General features: G+C 45.3%; 1 protein-coding gene across 2 annotated transcripts in view; it reads left to right on the top strand.

Annotated features, from left to right (window-relative positions):
• Positions 1–1,282: 1,282 nt before the first annotated feature.
• ANXA5 (annexin A5) overlaps positions 1,283–21,560 on the top strand; it is a 34,142-nt gene continuing 13,864 nt past the window's right edge. The window contains exons 1-6 of one of the 2 annotated variants that reach the window (XM_019533999.1): positions 1,283–1,399; positions 12,942–13,026; positions 14,551–14,645; positions 16,460–16,573; positions 18,838–18,928; positions 21,022–21,101. In XM_019533999.1, coding sequence (XP_019389544.1) covers positions 1,391–1,399; positions 12,942–13,026; positions 14,551–14,645; positions 16,460–16,573; positions 18,838–18,928; positions 21,022–21,101 — 474 coding nt within the window. In that variant the 5' untranslated portion in view covers positions 1,283–1,390. Of the gene's footprint in view, positions 1,400–7,542; positions 7,564–12,941; positions 13,027–14,550; positions 14,646–16,459; positions 16,574–18,837; positions 18,929–21,021; positions 21,102–21,560 lie in introns of those variants that run through there. The other variant, XM_019533998.1, reaches the window with a different exon arrangement.

Raw genomic sequence — 21,560 nt, 5'->3', positions numbered from 1 at the left:
CCGCTACCAGCAAATATTGCCCACCCGCACCTGGGGCTTCAGATGTTTCCAAAAACTTTGGCGGGCATCCTACTTGCAAGCCCAAGCCCAGAGGCTTGGGGTTCAGATGCCTCCGAGTTTTGCTGGCCTCAGTCATAAGGCCACAGGAGCAAGCAAGGGTGGAGACTCCCATTTCCATAAACTGGGTTTAAAGCAGCTGCACCTCGGCAGGTACTGAACCATGCCAGAAGAGCAGTTCTCCTAGGGTGCGGTTCAAGAAAACTGCCTTCTTGCACACAGATGCATGGTATTTCCCCTGCCAGGCTAAGAAGCCACCGCACTTGGTCTGAGCCTTCAGGAGTGTTTGGGTAGATTTTTTTTTTGGTAAAAATATACATCTCTTTCTATATATACATGGTTATAGATGTATCTACGCTCTGAGTATCATCCCACAAAGAACAATCAGGACTCCACTAGTGATGATCTCTTTTATTAGACCAAGATTTTTGCAAAAAAAAGTCTTTAATCGCAAGCTTTCGGGCACAAACAGCCACATCAGGCATTGGAGAAAGGAGTGTAAAAGTTCTCCTGGGTAGAAATGGAAGTTCATATTTCACAGGATTTCAACTCTACTATGAGTCCTGATTGCCTTTTCCTCTAGACCAGCAGTTCTGAACCTTTTTCAATTGATGTACCCCTGGGTCTCAGAGACTTCACCTACCCCATTTCAATGGGAAATTATTTTTTTAGGCCCTTTGACCTGTGTTAGACAATGTATAAAATGTATCTCACATACCCCCGATGAGGCTTCACGTGCCCCTTGGGGATACATGTACCCCCATTCAGAACCGCTGCTCTGGACCAATACGGCTACAACCTGGAGAACCTGACCGGCAAGGAAAACCTTAACCTTAAAACTGCACCCACACACCCCGCCTGTTCGGGTAGATGCTAACTTTGATTAGGCCAACTCAACTGTTGGAAAAATTGTGGGGGGGGGGGGGGGGTTGCAAGCTTTTGGGCACAAACAACACCCTTCTTCAGGCGCAGCGAGAGCCTCCTGGTGTTGTGTGTGCTCGGCTGGGCGGAGCAGACACCATATCGCCGCGTTTAGCCTGACACGCGGCTGCAACCAACAGCCCAGTCACGCGCTTCCAATTTCTGGGAGTCCCTCCATTGGAGACAGGCCGGGACTGCCTTGGTTTCCATCGAGGAAGGAAACCGCGGCCTGGAGGGCAGGGCTTTGGCTGGGGCTTGTGCTCCCTCAGGCCAGGCGGGAGTGGCGGCGCTGCTCGCTCCTCCCCTGCACGGGGCGGCCCCGGTCTCCTTGCAGCTCCAGCCCGGCCCGTACTACCTGTCTCGCTCGCCCTCTCCCGCAGGCGCAGCCGTCTCGTCCGTCCCGCCCGGAGCCATGGCCAAGGTGAGACCCCGCCGCGGCCGCCCTGCGCTCAGCCCGCGCACCTTGCCTTTCCCCGCGGGCCCCGGCTGTCCTCGCCTCCCCTCTGCCGCTCCCCGTAGGTGGTCCAGCCTTTTCTGCTGGCTTCTTGCCTTATGCTGTGTGGTCAGAAGAGTCCTCGAAAAATAAAGCTGGCAGGGACCCCCTGAGGGCATGTAGTCCAATCCTGCCACCAGGGGCAGGACCAGCCCTCTCCAGACTGTCTCATACACACCCGCTGTCTCCTGGAAGAGCAGGCCTGGCAGGGACCCCCGAGGGCATCTCGTCCAGTCCCTCGCCTGAGGCAGGACCGGCCCTGTCCGCACCATCCCATGTAAACTGCCATCTAAACTCAGCATAAGACTTGCCTCTGTCCCGTCCCCGCCCCCCCCCCAGCTGCTTTATCCATTTTGTTTCACCTCGGAGGCTAAATGGCAAATGGCAGCTTGGAAAAACAAGTCAAACGCTCTTGTCTCCCCTGCCTGTGAAAGCAGTCACGTGACGTCAAAATGCTGTGCTGCTCTCGCCCTCCGAATTGCTCTTTCAAAGTTTTTGCAGTCTTGTAAGAGTTATCAAACCTATTACAAGTGCCCTTTGCCTCCTGCTTCTTGTTTTTGTTAGGTGCGTGTTTAACTGCCCAGGTTTTGTTTTATTGTTGCCTTAAAAGCTAAATATTTTGGTCATAACTGTTTATGCATAGGCGGGGCAGGGTAGCACCTTTTGAGACTGTTTCAAAGGCATAAGTCTTTGTAGGTGCCTTTGTCATCACATGCTACAAATGGTTCGCGAGATGGAAGTTAGCCCTTCCTACAAAAGCTTACGCCTCTGAAGCAGTTGCTGTCTAATGCAGTGGTTCTCGATCTTTTTCAACTAGAGGCACTGCTGGATAAACTTGAGCCACACCTTAGAAAAAGCCAGCTCTTTGTTTGCAGTCTTTTGACTAGAGAGAAATAATAGAGCAGTTTTTCTTTTGCAGAGAACTCAAAGACCACAGCTGTGGATTTCTATTTAAAATCTCTGGGTTTATCTTGTGAATCATGTTTGCAGACCTAACAGTGCTAACATTGCGTGGCACCCTTACAAGGCTCCCAAGGCACCCCAGGGGGCTGTGGCACCCTGGCTGAGAATCCCTGCTCTAAGGTGCCACCCTGCTCCGCTCTCTGTCTGCCTCCAGGCTAACGCAGCCTACAATCTCTGTGTTGAACAGGTCTTCAGTATTTACACCAGTTGTCCTTGAATTCAGTGAAAATCTTTATTGATCAAAAATCATTCCACAGTTTTTTTAAACCTAGATTTCTTGGGATTCATTTCACTGCTAAAAAGGGTCGTAGACCTTTCTCACTTAAGCAGATCCTCTGGACCTATAGAGATGTCTGCTACTGCTGAATGGTATAGAGCTGTCAGTTGGAATAGGCCATATTTTTTCCCTGTTCATAGTTTCATAGTTTCTAGGGTCAGAAGGGACCTGAGCAGATCATCTAGTCCGACCCCCTGCTATGGCAGGAAAGAGTACTGGGGTCATCTAACCTCCTCTTAAAAACCCCCAGGGTAGGAGCCTGTACCACCTCTCTTGGAAGTTGGTTCCAGACCCTAGCCGCCCTGACCGTGAAGTAGCGCCTCCTGATATCTAACCTAAACCTACCCTCTGTCAGCTTGTGACCGTTATTCCTGGTCATTCCTGGCGGTGCTCGGGGGAACAGGGACTCCCCGGTGCCTGCTGATCCCCCCTGACTAGTTTATAACAGGCCACAAGATCCCTCCTCAGCCTTCTCTTGTGGAGGCTGAACAGGTTCAGGTCCCGTAGCCTCTCCTCATAGGGCCTGCCCTGCTGTCCCCTGATCATGCGAGTGGCCCTCCTCTGGACCCTCTCCATGTTGTCGGCATCCGTCTTGAAGTGTGGTGCCCAGAACTGGACGCAGTACTCCAACTGTGGCCTGACCAGTGCCACATAGAGGGGGAGGATCACCTCTTTGGACCCGCTTTAAAAAGGCACAAGGAGCAAACCCGTTACTTCAGTTTACTTCTAACAGAAGTCAAGTTTTATTTGTCGTGCTTTAATAAACCGTGAACTTATGACATTATTTTTTCTACTCTTCCCTCGTGTAGGCCATTTATTCTCATGATTGACACCCTGGGGCTGATGCATGTTACTTCCTAAACACTGAGATAAAACTTGAGGGGAGAGGTATAGAAAGAAGGGTGCATAAAGGGATAGATTCGCAGTTGGTGTAAATCATCATAGCCCTTCTGAATTCACAGGAGCTATGCTACTTTTGGCCAGTTGAGCATTGGCCCCTAGTTCCCTAAGGAAGTGGTTCTCAAACCTTTTTAGACCCCTCCCCTCCCCGCAGCCCCATGACCTGTGGCACCCCATTTAAAAATGGGTATATTTGTTACAATGATTTCTTCCTTGCACTTTGAGGCATCCTTAAAAGGATTCACATGGTAACCCTGGGGGTGGTGTGTGATGCTTCATGCTGTCAGGGGCTGCTTGACAGGGCACATTAGGGAGTCTGGGGTTGGGTCATTAGATCTCTGAAGGAGGCAGCTGTCCCTTCAGGAGGTGGATGGTGGTGACAGTAGCCCCTGAAAGTGCAGAGGCTGGTGCCAGGTGAGGGTGATGGAGCAGGACTCTGTTCCTCCCACCCCTCTTTCCACTGTCTGCCCCTGCCCTGCCTCCCAGTTTGTGTGGGATGAGAGCAGGTCCCACTGCTGTGGCTGTTCCTCGGGACTCATCACCCAGAGGCCACACCCACAAGCTGTAGGAGCATGGAGGGAAGGCAAGAAAGAGCTAGGCTGAAAAACGTGGCTTTGTGGCCCCCTGTTTGCCTGCCTGCCTACAGCAGAGCACACCACTAGGAGTGTAGGGACAGACAGCGAAGGGCCTAGTAAGGGGCAGAAGGCAGGGGTAAGAGCTCTTAGGAGTAGCCAGGGGTTGCCATTTGTCTGCAAGATGTTGGGGTAGTTATAGGGTGCCCCTCCTTGCACGAGGGTTGGGAGCCATGGCACCATTAAAGGAATCTTGCAGCACCAGTGGAGAATCACTGCCATGAGGTATGGTCCAGCTCTCATTAAAGTCAAAGGGCATCTGTCCATTGAGTCCAGCCTCTAGTTGTGCCTGTTATTTCACCTTTTTAATCTATAACCAATTCTAGAAATAGTATGAGTGAACCATTTAAAAAGGATCTTTCTGTGCTTCTTTCTGCCTCTATTCAGTTGTATGCATACAAATGTACACAGCTTGAACTATCTGGTCTTGTTAACTTGATAGCACTTTTGAAATAGTGCTATGAAATAAAAATGCAAATTAAACTAAATATGAAATGAACATACTTCAGTTGCCATCTAATGGTAAGTGTATTCAATTGAAGATTCAGTTTGAAATAGTTATTTCATGAGGCATAGCATGCCAACTGCTTATCTGAGCATAGATATGCTTAATCATAAATAAATCATTGAAGAAAACTTATTAATGACAATTTTTAGGGTCTCAATCATTTAAATATTTGGTTCTACTCAGGAATGGTAGAGAACCATTTTTATAAAAGTTAAGGCTCTTTATTATACTACTGTTACACCAAAAAGTTCCGCTAGTTTCTTGGAATAGCTATAATGATATTACTGCACTATAATACCCAGACTAACTTCTCTGTGTTGGTATTTACTCACTTTCTTTGTAATTAGAGGAAAACTGTTGATCTAAAGAATTACTTCCTCAGACAGCTATTTCTGTAGTAGCACTTGCTGAAGTGCAAGTGTGCACCATAATTCTTTTTCTAGTTTTCAGTTTCACTAGATAAACTGGCATACCTGTCTTCTGATGTGTATTCATTAAAAAAAATTAAACTACAAGAAGAATTGTTTACAGTATAAGAGGTGGATCCTGTGACCCCAGTTAATTTGGGTCCCGGTTCTTCAGTCTTGTACATGTATAATTTCAAGCTCATGAATAGTCTCAATAACTCTAGTACCCTTCAAGCAGAATATTATTTATGTTCCTAAATTTAAACGTGTGTGTTTTCAGAATTGGGGAATTAAGTAGTTTTTCATCAACTTCAGTGACACTTTGTGAGTAAAAACCCTGGTAGGAGTATGAAATATCACATGCTTAGCCCTTCATCACTGCAAGGTTGGGGGGGGCGGGGGGGTTTGTGTGTTTGTTTAAATCTATCTTCAGGCTACCACTATGAGGAACACACTGCACATCTGGTGTGCTGACTTAAAGGAATTGACTCACTTCACTCCCACACATTTTGTGCAATTCTTTCTGTGGTCAGGAGTTTAATAGAGCAGATGCCAATGGAGTCTCCAAATCGCAGCTTATTTTTTCTTCTTTCAGTCTCTGTGTATAGAGGGCCAATATGAAAAATTTAACACACTTTTGAGTTGGCAACAGTTACTCTGTAGTTGTAACACAACAAACCTTCATGGTGCAGAGCCTTTTTTAAATGGGCAATTGCATGAAAATTTAACCCTTGTCTGATGTAGTATCAGATGGGTGCTCCACAGTAGAGGGTTAATTTTGGGCAATTCTGCCCCCATCCCATGCGGCTTTGTGGGGCAAGCACCTACCCAGCCCCACTCCTGCGGCTGTCACAGGGAAGATGCATGGCTGAGGGAGGGGAGGGAGCTCTTCCAACCATGTGTGCCCTCCCCTACAGCTACCCCTGGGGTCCTGGGGGGACCTGGGCCAGGCCCACATGGCAAGGAGACTCCTTTCCTCTGGCCTCCCATACAAGTGTTTTGACAGTGTCAGGGGCAGCTATACCTGGAGCTAAGGACGGGGTGGGGAGTGGAGCCTCCCTCCAAGACCCCAGCTGGACCAGTGAGGTGGGAGGGCTGTGTCCCCCCTCCTCCTGCCTGAAATCTGAGCGCAGGAGCCTCTGCCACTGTCAAGGCACTCATACAGGGTATGGTGGGGAAAGGAGCTTCCTCCTGCCATGCAGGCATCATTCCCCACAATACCCCAGTGGGTGTGATGGGGGGAGGTTGTGGAGAGGAGTGGTCTAGAGTGCCACTGCTTGCTGGTCTGCACCCATGCATGCAGGCTCCCAGCCTCCCTTCCCACCTCCCAATAGACAAACACCTGTTGGGTTCAGTGGCGCTCTAATCCATGGTGATTTGGATAAAGCGTCATAGAGCGCCTCCTGAAAAAGCTGCCTGCACTTCTGTACATGCCCATAGAAATCTTTGGAATTTGATGACACGGATTCTTTGTTTGTCTGTTTCTTTACATAAATTAAAAATCTAGTTCAGTGGCCCTATTGTTAACTTTCTGTATTTGTTGCCAGGATATGTGGTCACATGATAGCAAATGACTAGGCAGTTGGGCCTGTTGGGGAAAGTTTAATACTAGAAACGTCTAAAGCTACAAAATTCTTGTTCACAGACATGGTTTCTTCTTTCTGTACCTCTCACAATGAAATCTTTTCCAGTTTTGACTTACAAATTTGCCAATGTAGAAGGAACAAAAGGAGTTTGCAGAAAATATGTTTTTATTTTGGGTTGTGTCTGTACAATTTAAACATAAATAATCCACATATGCTGAAATGACTTTGTTCCACTTTTCCTTTTTGATGGTTTTGTCTGTCTCTGTAGAGTAAATGGAATTTGCTGTCTATTAACAGCAAACCATTCCTGGAGCATATGCACTATTTGTGATTATATGTTTACACACTGATTCACAAAAGAGTCAGTGAATTGATGATGTATATGGCAGGAAAGAGGAGGAGAATAGTCTTATTTAGTGTTACTCTCATGTAATATTGTTCCTAGTCAAGCTGTGGGAGTGTTTTCATACTTTGTGAAGTGAGTGATTATCATTCAGGAAGCAGCCACTCTGGATTTATAAATATACTTGTCTAGGACAGATGGCATTTGTGATTTCATTGATATCTGTGGACTTTGGGCTTTACTCATAATGAGAGATCAAGTGATCAAAATGAAAGCTTTGTGTGATATATCAGCACATCACATTTTGTTTACATTTGTAACAGGACATGTTGCCATGGTAATCAAAGACCTCTGAGATCATGTCATTTATGAGCTACAGAAAAAAAAACCCAACCGCCCCTCCCCCCAACACCAGGAATTCCCCCTGTCCCCTTCCCACCTGGGTCTCTACCACCAGAATAAGTAAAGAAATGAAGGTTTTCATGTTAAATATTTACCTTTTCTTTAATTCATTACTTCAATTCTAATTCTGGAAGTATGATTCATGAACCAGGTACATAAAAAGAGGCTGTTTGCTTGCTTGTTAGAAACTTCCAGCTCTGCTGATATGAAAACTTTGATTTAATCATCTCCTGATAGTGTCAGAACTTGATTTGTTTGGCACTTGTACAGAACTGTAGTGTTTACTTTGAGAAAATCCAGTCCATATCTGTTCAGAGTTTTGAGAATTCCTAATTTACCTCCCTCTATACACTTAAAGACAGATCATGTCATTTATGAGCTACAGAAAAAAAAATCAACAACCCTCCCAACACCAGGAATTCCTTAAGAACAGTTCCTCAGTGACTGTAAAGTTACCTCAGTGCAGTCAGTCTTTGAAGTTTTGTGTCAGTGGCTATCACCTCTCCAATTGAGGAGGACTGAATGTATTTCCATTTAGAGCCTCTCAGTAGTGAAAATAGTCACTTCTGGGTGTGTTTACATGAGAGACCCACCATGCAGTTGTTACTGCACAGTCATTTAGTACTTGCATAACCAAGTATTAATGACTACACAGTAACTGGTGTTTCTGTGCCCTAGCATCCCAGCATGGCTGCTAGTAACAAGCAGCTGCTCAGTAAACATCTTGTTTAGACTTACACTCTGAGAAATAAAAGGCACTTATTCTCAGTCTGGATGTTTGGCCTATTTTGCTTCAGCTTGCACCATTGCTAGAAAATGTGTTAGGTACAGCAAATACCTATATGCCTACACAGCAGTCTCCAGTTGTGAACTCAGCAGGTGTAGATGTAGCTGAAGTAGCTCTAAACTAGTTGTCTTAGGTGCCTGCAGTAGTCAGTCTGTAGCAGCTAGAGGTGCACCAATACATCAGTCTGATATTGGATCGGCACCGATATACTGTAAAGAAAATTGACTATATTGGAATTTGTCTTTTTTTGCCTGATGCAGCCAATAAGGTGGCTGAGAAATGCCCCGTGCATGCTCACAACCACAGCATGCACAGGGTCAGGAGCGCAGCTGGCAGCTTGGAGAGCTGCATCCAGCTGATAAGTCTGTTGTGGTAGAAGGAGAGGGAGAAGGAAAGAGCTGTGGTGGGGAAGTTCAAGGCCCCTGCAGTGAGGGAGGGAGTAGGGCTGGGGTAGGGCATGGGACAGGGCTGTGGCTTGTTTGGGGGGCACATGGAAGGGTGGTGGCTCCCACTGCTGTGTATACCCCAGGAGAGCATGGGGAGCTATGTGCCCCCGGATCTGCATGTGGCGGGGTGGCTGCCACTGTGGCTGGAGCCGGGGCTCTTCCCAGTGGGGGCTAGGCCAGGCTGTGCTCAGAGCTCGGAGGGGGCTATGTGGTGGGCTGCAGCCACCTTAAAATTCACTGTAGTCATGCCTACCCTCCTTCCCAGCACCACTGCTGCCCACCCCGAGCACAGCCCGTCCTAGCCCCCACTGGGAAGAGCCTGGTGCAGCCCCTGGCCCCAGACTGCCCTGCCCAACCCCACATGCAGATCCGGGGGGCACCGTCCCCATGCACTCCTGGGGTATGTGCAGTGGCAGGAGCCATGCCCCCTGGACAAACTGGCTCTGTCCCATGCCCCACCCTGGCTGGGTAGCGCCTGCCCCAAGCCTTGCCCCTGCTCCACTCCCTCACTGCAGGGACCTCGATCTGTGCCCCCCATGCCGCTTCCTTTTCCCTTCCCCTTCCACCACAACAGACTTACCAGCTGGACACTGCTTGCTGGGCTGCGTATTGGAAATCAGATCAGTATTGGCTGATATGCCTCCTTAAAAATCAGCTATCAGTATCGGTCCAGAAAATCTCTATTGATGTGCCCCTAGTAGCAGCCCAGGTGGCATAAACCAGCCTAGGTTCCTGGGTGGCTGAGGCCTACACTTGTAATGCTACTGGTACCAAAACTACCTTGAATATGAACACATGAATTGTAATCACACGTCTGGCTTGCAGTATGTAAACATCCCCTTAGACCAGTACTTGAGTGTAGCGTTGCCAACCCAAGAAAATGTTTTTTACTGACATAAATTTTATATAACATAAATGCATAGGTGGTGGAAAGCTGGGACTAACTGGGCTTAGCCCACCCAAACTGGGCCAGCGACACTAGCTCCAGTTCCGTTGCTGCCGTAGCACTGTACTCAGCACTCCCGCCACGCGTTCCTCTCTGCTGCTGCACCCACAGCACCAGCACGTGCTGGCCCCAGAACGGCCTTTTGGGAGGGAAGGGTGGTGTCAGGCAGGCACTCTCCACACCACCCAGCCCCCCTCCCCCTCTAAATAATATTTTCTAGTGATGCTTATGTGTAAATGTGACACTTCTGCCAGGTCTTGGCTGGCAGTAATGATAATTGGGTTCAGATTTAGGGCTTTAACACTGACCCTCTAAATCTGGCTCAAGTTCCTACCCAGAAACCTGAGAAAATACATTTTAACTGGGTGTTCCAACATGAACAAACTCCTCCACTCACCAGTCACATTCAACTGAAGGAGGCTTTATTACAGCAGAAGGGGGCGAGGGGAGGGCTATAAACACACAACATTAGAGAAAACCTATTAAGTGAAACCCAAACAGCTAATAGTTTCAATCACTTGCAAAGCAGCTCAGGGGAGCATCTCCTAGCCCAGTCCATTGACTTTGGTAGGGGGGAGTCAGGCTGCTTCTTCTGTGTTGGGTAGGCAGTGCAGTGCAGTGCAGTGCAGTACAGGGAGGAGTGTGTCTACTTGCTTGGTCAGTGTGCAGCCTCTGGGTGCCTTGAAGTTGCACAATCCTGATGTAAGTTACCTGAAACTAAACTAGACTATTCTCTTGAATGACCATAAATTAGCAAAGAGGAGGCGGGCCTGATAGAAGTGTTTTCTTTTACCCAGATCGAATTCTGTTTGCAGTATCATCAGGCAGGACTCTGCTTCAACAGCCCCTAACAGTTGTTGGGAGAAAGACCGTGAATGCATGTTGTAATGCTTAAGCATTGTCCTAAAAGATTTCTTGTTATGGAAAAATAAAATGCTTCCAGAGGATTATCTCATTCTTCAAGTATGCCCTGATTTGAAGAAATCTACTAGAAATGTCCTGTCTTATTCCGGCTTTTAGGCGGGATGATCCTGATCATGCAGAATGTGCTGATATACTACTGGTAACATTTGTTTCTTGTACCTCCACACTTCTCAAAGGGGTATGGACAAACTGAAGGATAGGACAACTTCCCAAGGGGTAGGGAAGCTGCCTCTAAGACACTGTAGCTGCTACTGTATGTGATCTTATAGCAGGGACGTCAGACAGATTTAGTTTGTGGAGCTGCGGTATCTGGCCTACCAGGCTACCTACTGGCTGGCCACTGAAAGCTGGGGGCATGGTGGGAGGCGGTGGGGACAGTGACCTGCTGCAGAATTAGTGCCCAAGCCCCTGGGAACATGGCAGTTAATGGCAGGAGGGCAAGTGAGGGCTGACATGGCCACTTTGCACTTTGCCACTGCTGTGGCACCAACTCCTTAGTCCTGCTTCTCTGCCCTGAGCTCTGTTCTGGAGCCAGAGCTGGTGCCAGAGCTGCTGTATACTCCATGCTGAACTGAACTGCTGCCCCAGCATGCAGTGTGTGTTAGCAGCAACAGCTTTAGCTCTGACATGGGGCTCTGCTGCCACTACTGCCATGTGCCCAGTGTCATCACTGTGTGCACCAAGAGGAAGCTGGAGCTACTGCTGCCACTGGAGGCATCCCATGCCCTGGTCTGTAACCAGCCTGCAAGGAGCCCCACAGTCTAAGTTCACCTGATGTGGGACTCGAGTTTGACACCCTCAGCTATAGCTATATTAGTGCAGAACAGTTTTAACTTTGACCCCCGATGAAGCGGTTTGAAGTTGTTCTGTTACATTGATATTGCTACAGGTTCCTGCAGAGTAACAGTTACAGTAAACAGTTGCTGCTTGGTCCAGAGTAACAGCAGCAGCTCCCTTTCTCCTTTGTCAGGTATTCCGCTTGTCTATGTCCATGCCCAGGGTGTAAGGTGATATCGATTAGTGAGACATGGCTGCGCTCCCTTGGGGCAAAAGCCACATGTGACTTGAGAGAGATCACTGTTATGTAGTAGAGTGACTCTGGCTACTACTCATATGTCAGTTCTGTTTTCTCCTTTTGCTTCTGCCTGACTTGCTCTGTGTGCGCAATTGCTACCCTCGACTTGTAACAAATAGCATTGAGCAATTCAGAATTGTAGACCTAAAGACAGAACTTTGCCACAGAAGCTCCAGGGCTACATTGTTTGCAGAGTAATCCAATGTCATTCTCAATAAATGTCTTTACAGTTTCTTTAATGTTGTGCCTTACAAACCAATTTATTGTGCTGATTGTTGCCCCTCTGCTGTGGTGACTACAAAAAAATTGGCAAGAAACGATAGCTAAACTTGGGTAATGGGAAGGTAGAAAATTTAATTTTATGTAAAAAATACTCTATCCTAAATCCTTCTCCCATCCCTTGTAAACTCCTGGAGGTAGCAATTTTGTCTGTTTGCTTGTGTTTCAGTACTTAGTACAATAGGGCTCTAGTCTGCAATGTTTAAAAGGCCTTGTTGGTTATAAGCAACTCCTAACTTTTCCCAAAGGGTGACTAATACAGTTATCTATTCAATTCTAAAAGAAGTTTTGCAATAAAAAAAAGATGGAAATGTGCATGTGTGCATATGCACACACTGACTTTCTTATTATGTTGTGACTTATAGTTGATTGTGAATCACCTCTGAGGAAACTCACTTGAGTCACTAGTAAAAAGGTGTTAATGCCAAAGAAGGAAAGAAGTAAAGTTGGAAGCCATTGTAGAGTTTACTGTATTGCATTTCTGAAAGGAAACTGTAGCGTGGAGCAACCAGAATGTCTTTATTCTTCCAAAGCTTCACAAGTCTGGCTTGGGACTTTCTGTGTAACTTTTTGCTAGGGCATGTTATATATGTGAAATCTCAAAGGGGCAAACTATCTTTTATGTAAAGGAAGTGAGTGGCACCTATTGAAAAAAGTAATTAATTTATTGCAGGACTTATGTCCTCACAGAAGGGACAGGTAGCGGGGTTGGGGGAGCAGCTAGGCAGGGAAAACCTGACCTGTCCTTATCTGCTTATCCTGTCATACCGGAATCTGCCTTTTTCTGCTTATCTCTTCACACCATACTCACCTCCTCATATTTCTTACATCACCCTCAAAGGCTCTTTTGGCACCTCAGGGTATCCCTGTACCCTGGTTGAGAGTCAGTTTATGATCTGAGATCAAGGTCTAACTTGGACCCTGATATGCGGTCATATGTAATTAACTAATAAAATATACTGATGTCTGCTATTCTGTGGCTTTTTCCCTTTTAGTACTCAAGAGGCACAGTGAAGGACTTCTCTGGTTTTGATGCCAGAGCTGATGCAGAAGCTCTTCGTAAGGCAATGAAAGGAATGGGTAAGAGTAACTTATTAAGGCTGAGGCTGAGCTATCTATCTGTTCTATATAGCTAGGCTCATAGGTGCCCTTTCTTGACATAGTGCAATGTCTGTGGATTGATGATTTGCATGAGCAAATGAAGATAAGATTTTTGTTTTCTCATGCTATGGAATTACAATACTGTGACCCTGAGATTCTATGTTTGCTCTAGTTCAGTTCTGGCTCTGATACTTCCAAGGCAGTTTATTCTTGACCCAGCACAAAGAGAACAAAAGAAGCTTTCACCTTCTCATGTGCAATAGGGTAGACTAGTGTAATTTTTTACAGCATGCACGCTTTTTCTCTCTAGCTCCTCATGTGGTCACTCTTAGTGCACTGTAAGTATAAAGTAGCTCACTCCATTTTGAAAGCCTGCGCTGAAAATTCACACCCTTGCTTACTTTTTTCAGTATATTCCCCATATAGGCAGATGCTTGCATCCACTGCAGCTGCTATTATATTTCTGTGAAGCTGGCAGCAGGAGTAAGCCTGCTGCTTGTCATATTGTGGTGTCCTGATTGAGGACAGCATGTTATATCCATCCCTTTTATTCTTGCAGTGGAGATGCTGGCTTCAGTGGGATGGCTCAAGCCATAATATGGGAGGCAAGGATATTTTTTTGGACAGGCTGTGTAGTTGGGAGAGATTTTAAACAAGCTTTCCGGTACAACAGGCCATTTGTCAGGTCAGAGTGTTTTGTCACCCTTCTGTGACAGCTAGTCAGAGAGCTGAAGAATGATACAGTGAGTACATCTACATGTGTGCTTTACTGTGAAGCTGACTAATTAGCTCAGTAAAGCATCACTGTCTACATGTGTGCCAGTATTATGGTGCGGTAATTAAATCCACCGTAGGATAATACTGTTTGGGACAGAACTATCTTATGGCAGAGTTATTTACTCTGCCAAAATGCATGTGTAGATGGTGACAGGGCCTGCCTGGGGCACGAGGCTGCTAAAATGTGGGGTCTGTCTGCCTTCTAGCCCCACACTGTAGCACTCTCATGCCCTAGCCAGCCCTTCTGCCACCTGGGGCTGAATTTCTGGGCCCTGTGCCAGCCCAGGGGTACTCTGCTCTGGCTCAGTGCTATGATTCCAGGTGCACATGTAAATGCTGCCCACTCCCCTCTCCAGCAGCTGACTTCAGCGTGAACTGCACTGAAGTTTATTTCTTCGTGTTTATAGCACGTGTTAATGCACCCCTTGTGTCTGAAATCTTGCCTAAAATCTCTCCCAACTGTACAGTTTATCCAATAAAAGATATCACCCTGAAAAATCCTTGCCTCTGTCACAAGTTTCCTTAACCATCACAGCTACAGCATCACTCCAACATTACCACCTCAATAATGACATTTTCAGGAATGTACAATTTAAACTCCTTTCTGCTTTTTACCTTTGACTTAATTGCTCTTTTTAAATGTTTGCTCCTTTCAAAGTTTATGCTGTTATTGTTTTGTTAAAACAGTTATAAAAACTGTCGTATAATTACTTCAAATAACTTCAGGTACTGATGAAGAGACTATCCTGAAGATCCTTACAAGCAGAAGCAATGCCCAACGCCAAGAAATAGCAGCTGCTTTTAAAACCTTATTTGGCAGGGTAAGAGGAAGAAGAATATACCTTAAGTCAACTGAATGCAATGTTATACCATTACCTGTGATAATAACTTTAAATTACAAAGCATATTTGCATATTCTGTGATTACTCTTTTATAAAATATTCATTTGATGGGACTTTTCTATTCTGCTGTCTTCTTTCTTTTTAGAACAACCTTTCATCGTTAATAAGTGTAGAATATTCTATTTAGGTCATCGTACAGATATTACATTCTCCTTTCCTATATACTGCTCCAGGAAAATCCCCTGATCGAGTTCAATGACTTCTTCAAGTTCTTATCACACTTTGTGTGCTTCAAGGACTGACCCCATTCCTGCCACCCTGCCCTGGGCCCCACTGACACTGGCCCCAGGACACTGATGTGGGCCCCATGCTCCTGCTGCCCCACAGTGCTCAGCTCCGACCCCCGTGCTTGCCAGCAGGGGAGCTGGTGCTGAGCTGGGGAAAAGTGGCCCCTTGTCTGCCCCATGGCTGCAGCTGCTTGCAGCCCAGGTGGGGCTGTCTGGAGCAGGTACAGACAGCCTCATGCAGGCTGTAGGTGACTGCAGCATGGGGCGCTGGCCATGGGGAGGGCGAGGGGCCACTTTTCCCCATGCTCAACACCAGCTTGTAAACCCCTCCCCCCCACTGCCAGCCTGGCAGCGGGGCTGGGTTATAAGGTGGTGCTGAGTGCGGGGGGGGGAGAAACCAGTCCCTCCCCACCCCATTCCCAGCACCCTGCGCTGCAGCTGCTTGCAGCCAGCCTGGGGCTGCCTGTGCCTACTCCAGACAGCCCCACACAGGCTGCAAGTGCCTGCAGTACAGGGCGCTGGCCATGGGGCAGGTGAGGAGCTGTTTTTCTCCATGCCGGGTAGGAGCCCAGGGAAAAGCTGAGCATGGGGGCCTGTCCAGAGTGGGCACAGGCAGCCCCACGTGGACTGCAAGCAGTTGTGGCATGGGCGGGGAGGGGCTGCTTCCCCCCTGGGCTCTTTCCTTGCCAGGGGTCCCCCCCACCCCCACTTACCTAAGCTTCCCATGTCATGGCAGCCACATGTTCCCAGCTCAGAAACTGCGGCTGGGGCTTCTGGCTGGGGGGCTGGCCCCGCTGTTGTGGGTGCCTGCCAGCTTCCCCTGGGTCCTACTGCCCTTGGTTCCTGTCATTTTTGACAAGAGCCAAGGGCAGAGAAATATTAATTTTCTACATTTTTTTAGGGGCCCCGCGGGCCGGATAGAATGGCCTTGCAGGCCTGACTTGGCCTGCAGGCCGTATTTTGCCCACCCTTGTGGTATATGGATCAGAAGTGTGTTTAAGACCAACACAATTCCTCCTTATTCTTGGACTGCTGGATCCTTTTAAAAGTTTGCCTGACTGAACTCTTTCAAATAACAAGTAGAGTCAGTAAATAAAGGATAAGGTGTTCTCTTTTTTTTTTCTCTCTCATTCCCCTTAAAAATAAAAAAATTCTCCTGTCTTCCTCCCTTCAACTTGAGTTGCTAAACAATTTAAAAAATGCTAAAGTTGCTAGCCATTGTGCTAATCTACTAGTACTACTTAAAGTATTGTAATAGCATGCGTAAACTTTTATTCTGTTAGTATCCTGATTTCCTTTCAAATAATCATTTTACTCCTCAAAGTCCACCAAAATGTGTATTTTTAATCTATAGGCTATATTATGTGTATATATAAGCTACATTAAAAATACTTAACAGGAACATTTTTAACAGTGTCTTATCGTTGTGATAGTATGCATGCTTAAACAACCTTTGCTGGAATTACCTTCCTCGTTCATTGTAGTACAATTTCTTTTGCTGGTTAGGACCTTGTTGATGACCTGAAATCAGAGCTGACTGGCAAGTTTGAAAAGCTGATGGTGTCTTTGATGAAACCGGCACAGCTTTTTGATCCCTATGAACTGAAACATGCTATTAAGGTAAACTGATCTGGGGGGAAAATGGAAATATTTGTTGTTACAATTTTATTACTTTAAGAAAGATCCTACTTTTCTATTTTTATATTGAAGATTTCATATTAATGTTGATAATGAACGTCATACTTATTTGCTCATGTCTGTAACTTTAATTTTATTACTTAATAGCTTAATGCTCGCTTAAATAATTCAGCTAGACTAGAAATCAAGACTCAGAAACGTGTCAGTATTTTCAAAGGAATTGGATGTGTGTACTCCGAATTGTCCTGTTCAGTAGTATTTAATTTCAGTGGTTTATTAAACTAGTGCTTGCTCTGGTGCTCAGTTCAATGCTTGACATGCATCCCCTTGTAATGCACGTATACTAGGAAATATGAGCTCCCCAGATGTGTGTGTGGATCTTGACATTGTTGTGGACAGTTGCTATCACTTAGTGCAGTGGTTCTCAAACTTAAATTGTTGATAGAAGCTGAGGCTATGCAGACTGTTGTGCACCAATAAGGAACCAGGAGCTGAGGGAGAAATTGATATTTAGTCTTATCCCACTGTTTGGTACTTGTTGCCCACTTCCTCTCTCTCGGTAGAGATCTAAACTGATCTCTTCAAGCCAGTCTACTGTTTGGCCTGATTTGGCTCCATAAGCTACTTCTCTAGCCCTATTTTTAATACTCCCATAAATCTGATTGTGGATGAATTTACAGGAGAGAGATGAAACAGTTACACAAAGCTGGAGATTATGTTGCCTCTTGAAATGTTTAAAAGAATGTTGACCTGGGGCATTAGTGAACAGCCTTGTCTCCTGAAGACAGCAGTGTTTTACTGTTGTGACAGAATTAGTTCTGCAGACCAGCCAGGGCTAGTGGACCAGTTCGGAAAGCGGTAGGTTCCTGGGTGGCCTGCACTTGTAAACTGGTGATACAGATAAAAATTAAAAGGAGGTCTGTCTTACTTGGTGTCTATGCCTAGAGGTATTTAATATCAGTATGTATGGAAGAATTAATTTCTCCCTTTTTAGGGAAAGCGAGTCTGATGAGAGGCATTAGCTTCCTAATTTACTCTTACAGTCGGTAAATTCAGGCATGTTTGACCAGATTTCTTTTTCTAATCACTATTTCCAGAGCTTCCTAACATCATTAGCTCTGAAGGTTGGATGGTTGAAAGTGGATGTCCCTGAATTGTTTGCAGAACCTGCTGATTAAACTAGAAAATGTTGAACTTGACATGGTAACATCTAGTGCCTGGCCAAGTGACATTTATGTGTAAACTCCAAAGACCTTTGGTGACACAGTCTCTAGTTAGTGATATAAACTGATGATCAGGAGTCTACCCCCCACCGAGCATAGTGACTTAGCCAAATACTGACTTTGGAGTCTGGTATTTTTTCTAACTTATCTAACAGAAACAAGTACAAGCCTGACTGATAAGAGGCTACCTCTTGCTGAGATGGAAAGCCCAGGAAAATTGCTAGAACTGAGGGTTGTAGGAGGGAGGGATTGATAGTGAAACCAAGAGGATTTTTTTTCTCTTTAGTGGAATTAAAGTTGAATAAATGCAAATATGTTACGGAGCAAGGTGAAACCAGTGGTTTTACTGACTAGTTCTTTTGCTGTGTAATTAGTATTCATTCTGTACCCCCTGTAGGCAAGGCAAAACCAGGTATGTAGAAATTATATGTTGGCTTGACTTATAAATTTTGCTTTTGTAGGGTGGAAAATGAGTATTGTTCATATTATAATTACAGTAGATTACTTCAGTGTCTGAGTTAGCAATTTCATTTTTAAAAATATGTGTTCATGGTGTGAATAAAAGGTTGGTTATAAATGCAGTACAGTTTAAATAGGGTAACTGTGCTCCTGGCTGACTGTGTACATGCATGTAGTATCTTCGTCAGCTTCTATAAGACAAGTAGCCCACCAAGGAATCAGTTCAGAAACTATTGATCCACTTTTCCAAATGCATTTACCAATTTTTGTTGCATATATAGTGAAATATAGGTGTGGTTTGCTTGAGCCCTGAGGGGCTTCCTTTAGAGTCGGTAGAAGTCATAACTATATTCCCGTTACCTTTATTGTACTTTGAATTGGGATCAGTAAGTGAAAATTTAACCCTTATTTCTGAATAGAGAAGTACAAAGCCAGTAAGAAGAAAGCTGTGCTACCCCTTCCCTTGTGAGTTTACAAGACATACTTGCAGTTAGAATTATTTCTTCAGTAATCACTTCTCTTGATTGCTTTATCAATTGCTCTCTATTTATGCTCTTACTGTAGGGAGCAGGAACTAATGAAAAGGTGTTGACTGAAATTCTTGCCTCCAGGACACCTGCAGAGCTACGGAGTATAAAACAAGTTTATCAAGAAGGTAAAGTTCAGTAAAGGTTACAGTCTGTGTCTTCCTTTAATCTCTCTTTAGATATGTTTAATGTCTATTTACTGTATAAGTGAGAGTTGAGGGAAGAAATAAGGATGGGTGTGCAAAAAAGGACATGTCTGGTAGTTAGCCTTGTTTTGTATTTTTCATTATTTTTGGAATCCACTTGGATATGTTGCTTTTTCCCCCTGCTTGGTTTCATTCAGAAGAATAAAAGGCTGGAGGGATTTCAACAATGAGGAATAAGGAAATTGGTACCACACAGTGTACGGTAACAGTTAATAATAAGCAGTTCAATTTTTAGATATTTTTTTCCTTTGCTGGAAAGGAGTTTCAGCAGGACAGGCTGGTCCTGACTGTGTTAAGTTCTTAGTCTGGCTCAGGGCACATTTCTTGGAAATGAAGGTGTGCAGGCAGGTTCATGGCTGTAGCAGAAGTGGTCCCCTTGAAGGTTTCTTGTAGCATCCTGGCAGTTAAGTTTCCTTAGCAGTACTCAGAAAATAATACTTCAAGCCCCCCCCGACTGCTGTGAATTTCCTTCTAATAGAAGGGCACCCAGGTGCATAAGCTTTTCCAAACTAGGCCCATGCATTTCAAGGTAGTAAATAATTTCATAGATTTATCTCCTAAGTGCTACTCTTTAGATGGCTCTAAGTGATGGGAAACATTCCTAATTGCTTTTTAGCAATTTGGTAAACAACAGCTTACTATAGCATGAGGAAGCATTCTTACAGCCTCTGACCCCATTAGCAGAAGCTTAATGGGGTTAATTAGATCCAAACATAATTCCTCAGTGGTGCAGATGCTGACTGGGTTTGTGTGAAAGGTTGTGTTATGAAAACACCTTCTGTGGAATGTCAGGATCAGTGGTCTTCAAGCAGTGTCACTGAATGCAGAAAAATTGTGAAGAAGGGTACTTTGAGTCTAAAAAAAAAAGATTGAGCATCTCCGTCTCATAACTTTTCTTGATAGAGAAGTTTCATGGTTCAGCTGCCATTAGCCACAAGACTGGTGCTGAACCCCACCTACCAGAGCTTCCCTTAATGTACACTTCCCAGCACTGTACCCCATTGGGATTCTGTGGCTGGCAGAAGAATGATGCGTCTTCAGACTCAATTCCCTCGCTCTTCTGAAGGATTCTTTGCAGGTTGCCTTTTGCCCTTTCAGGTCCCTTCCATGTTATGCAGCTTAGACTTCTCTTTGTCTTTGGTTAGTGTGGCAGTCAACTTTTTTTCCCAGTTGCTTGCACAGCATGCCTGTTTACCTTTGTCCTTGATCTTTGCAGCCTCTCTGTTTTTAAAGGCTTTAATTCATGCTTCTTTCTCTGTCTCTCTGGTATTTTCCACTCTCCTTTCTGCAGGAGGGATTTTTTTCTGTCTTGAAGCTATGCTATTGTTCTCTATGGTAATATTCCTTTATTTGTTGATGCAAAACTCTAGAACTCTTGGTTCAGAGATGATACCTTTTATGAGGCCAACTAAGAAATCACAAAGAATTATATTTTTCTGCAAGCTTTTGGGCACACACTCCCTTCATCAGGGTCAGGGAAAATTAAAGATGGTAAAAAGTCCCCATAGGTAGACTATAAACTTCATTTTTTGTACAAAGGAAGCGGAAGGTGGAAGTCTGTTCCTCCAGGTCCATGAAAGTGCCTTTGTTGATTAGTCTTTAACAATTGGTAGCAGGCACGCAGGTGCCACTTCTCTTTCTCCTTAGCACAGGAAATATAAATGCAAGAACACAGTGGAGATCACTGTAAGGGGTTATAGCTGTGGAGTTGACAACATCCAGCAGAATTAATAAGGTATATGTAGTCAGATTCCTGAAATCATTTCAGCCTGATGCTGGAAATGGAGATTGAGCCTGGGTCTGACTTGTGACTTTTAGTTGCACTTTTAAGTTGACTCAAGGCTGGAGATTCTATCTTCTGTCATCTTTGCAAATGCCATTGGGTTCTGCAGTTATAAGTAATGGGGAATAGGATGCAGGACCACCTTGAAAGGACCAGTGAAGGAGCTGTTTCTTTCCCTTACAAAGGCCTGAAAAGCTGTGTAATGTGATGGGCATATATTGATCTCTTACAGAATATGAGTCTGACTTAGAAGATAAGATCACAGGAGAAACATCTGGTTTTTATCAGAGGATGCTGGTAGTCCTCCTTCAGGTAAGTTTGTGTGTGTGCACATGTGGTCACTTGCATGTGTTTACAGGATCATGTGCATAATAGACAGTCACACTAGACTGCAGAAGTTGGGGTTAGCCTTAATCAATACTGAAGTAGGGGTTTCCCTTGCTTTATGCTATATATGCATTCTTGGAAAATGGCACATAGCTCAAAGTCACATAAGGGGAACCCACTTTACAATGTAACAGATAGGGATACATTCCAAGACCTTGACTATACTCACCCCCAGACACATTTCTATCACTTTCACAAGACAATTTTGGTACTGACCAACTGCAAACAGTACACACAAGCACAGGGTAGTGGTGAATGTTACCATAAAGGGAATGGCAACTACAGAAACGTGTTGCAGGCAAGGTCATTGCAAGTCCCCTGGCACGACTTTACGAGCACTCGTGGTGCTCTGGTGAGGTACCGGAGGACTGGAAGAGGGCCAAC

The sequence above is a fragment of the Crocodylus porosus genome, unplaced genomic scaffold (genome assembly GCF_001723895.1).
Source record: "Crocodylus porosus isolate Cpor-Errol unplaced genomic scaffold, CroPor_comp1, whole genome shotgun sequence".
Taxonomy (NCBI): domain Eukaryota; kingdom Metazoa; phylum Chordata; order Crocodylia; family Crocodylidae; genus Crocodylus; species Crocodylus porosus.
This window is presented reverse-complemented; position numbering and strand designations above follow the sequence as displayed.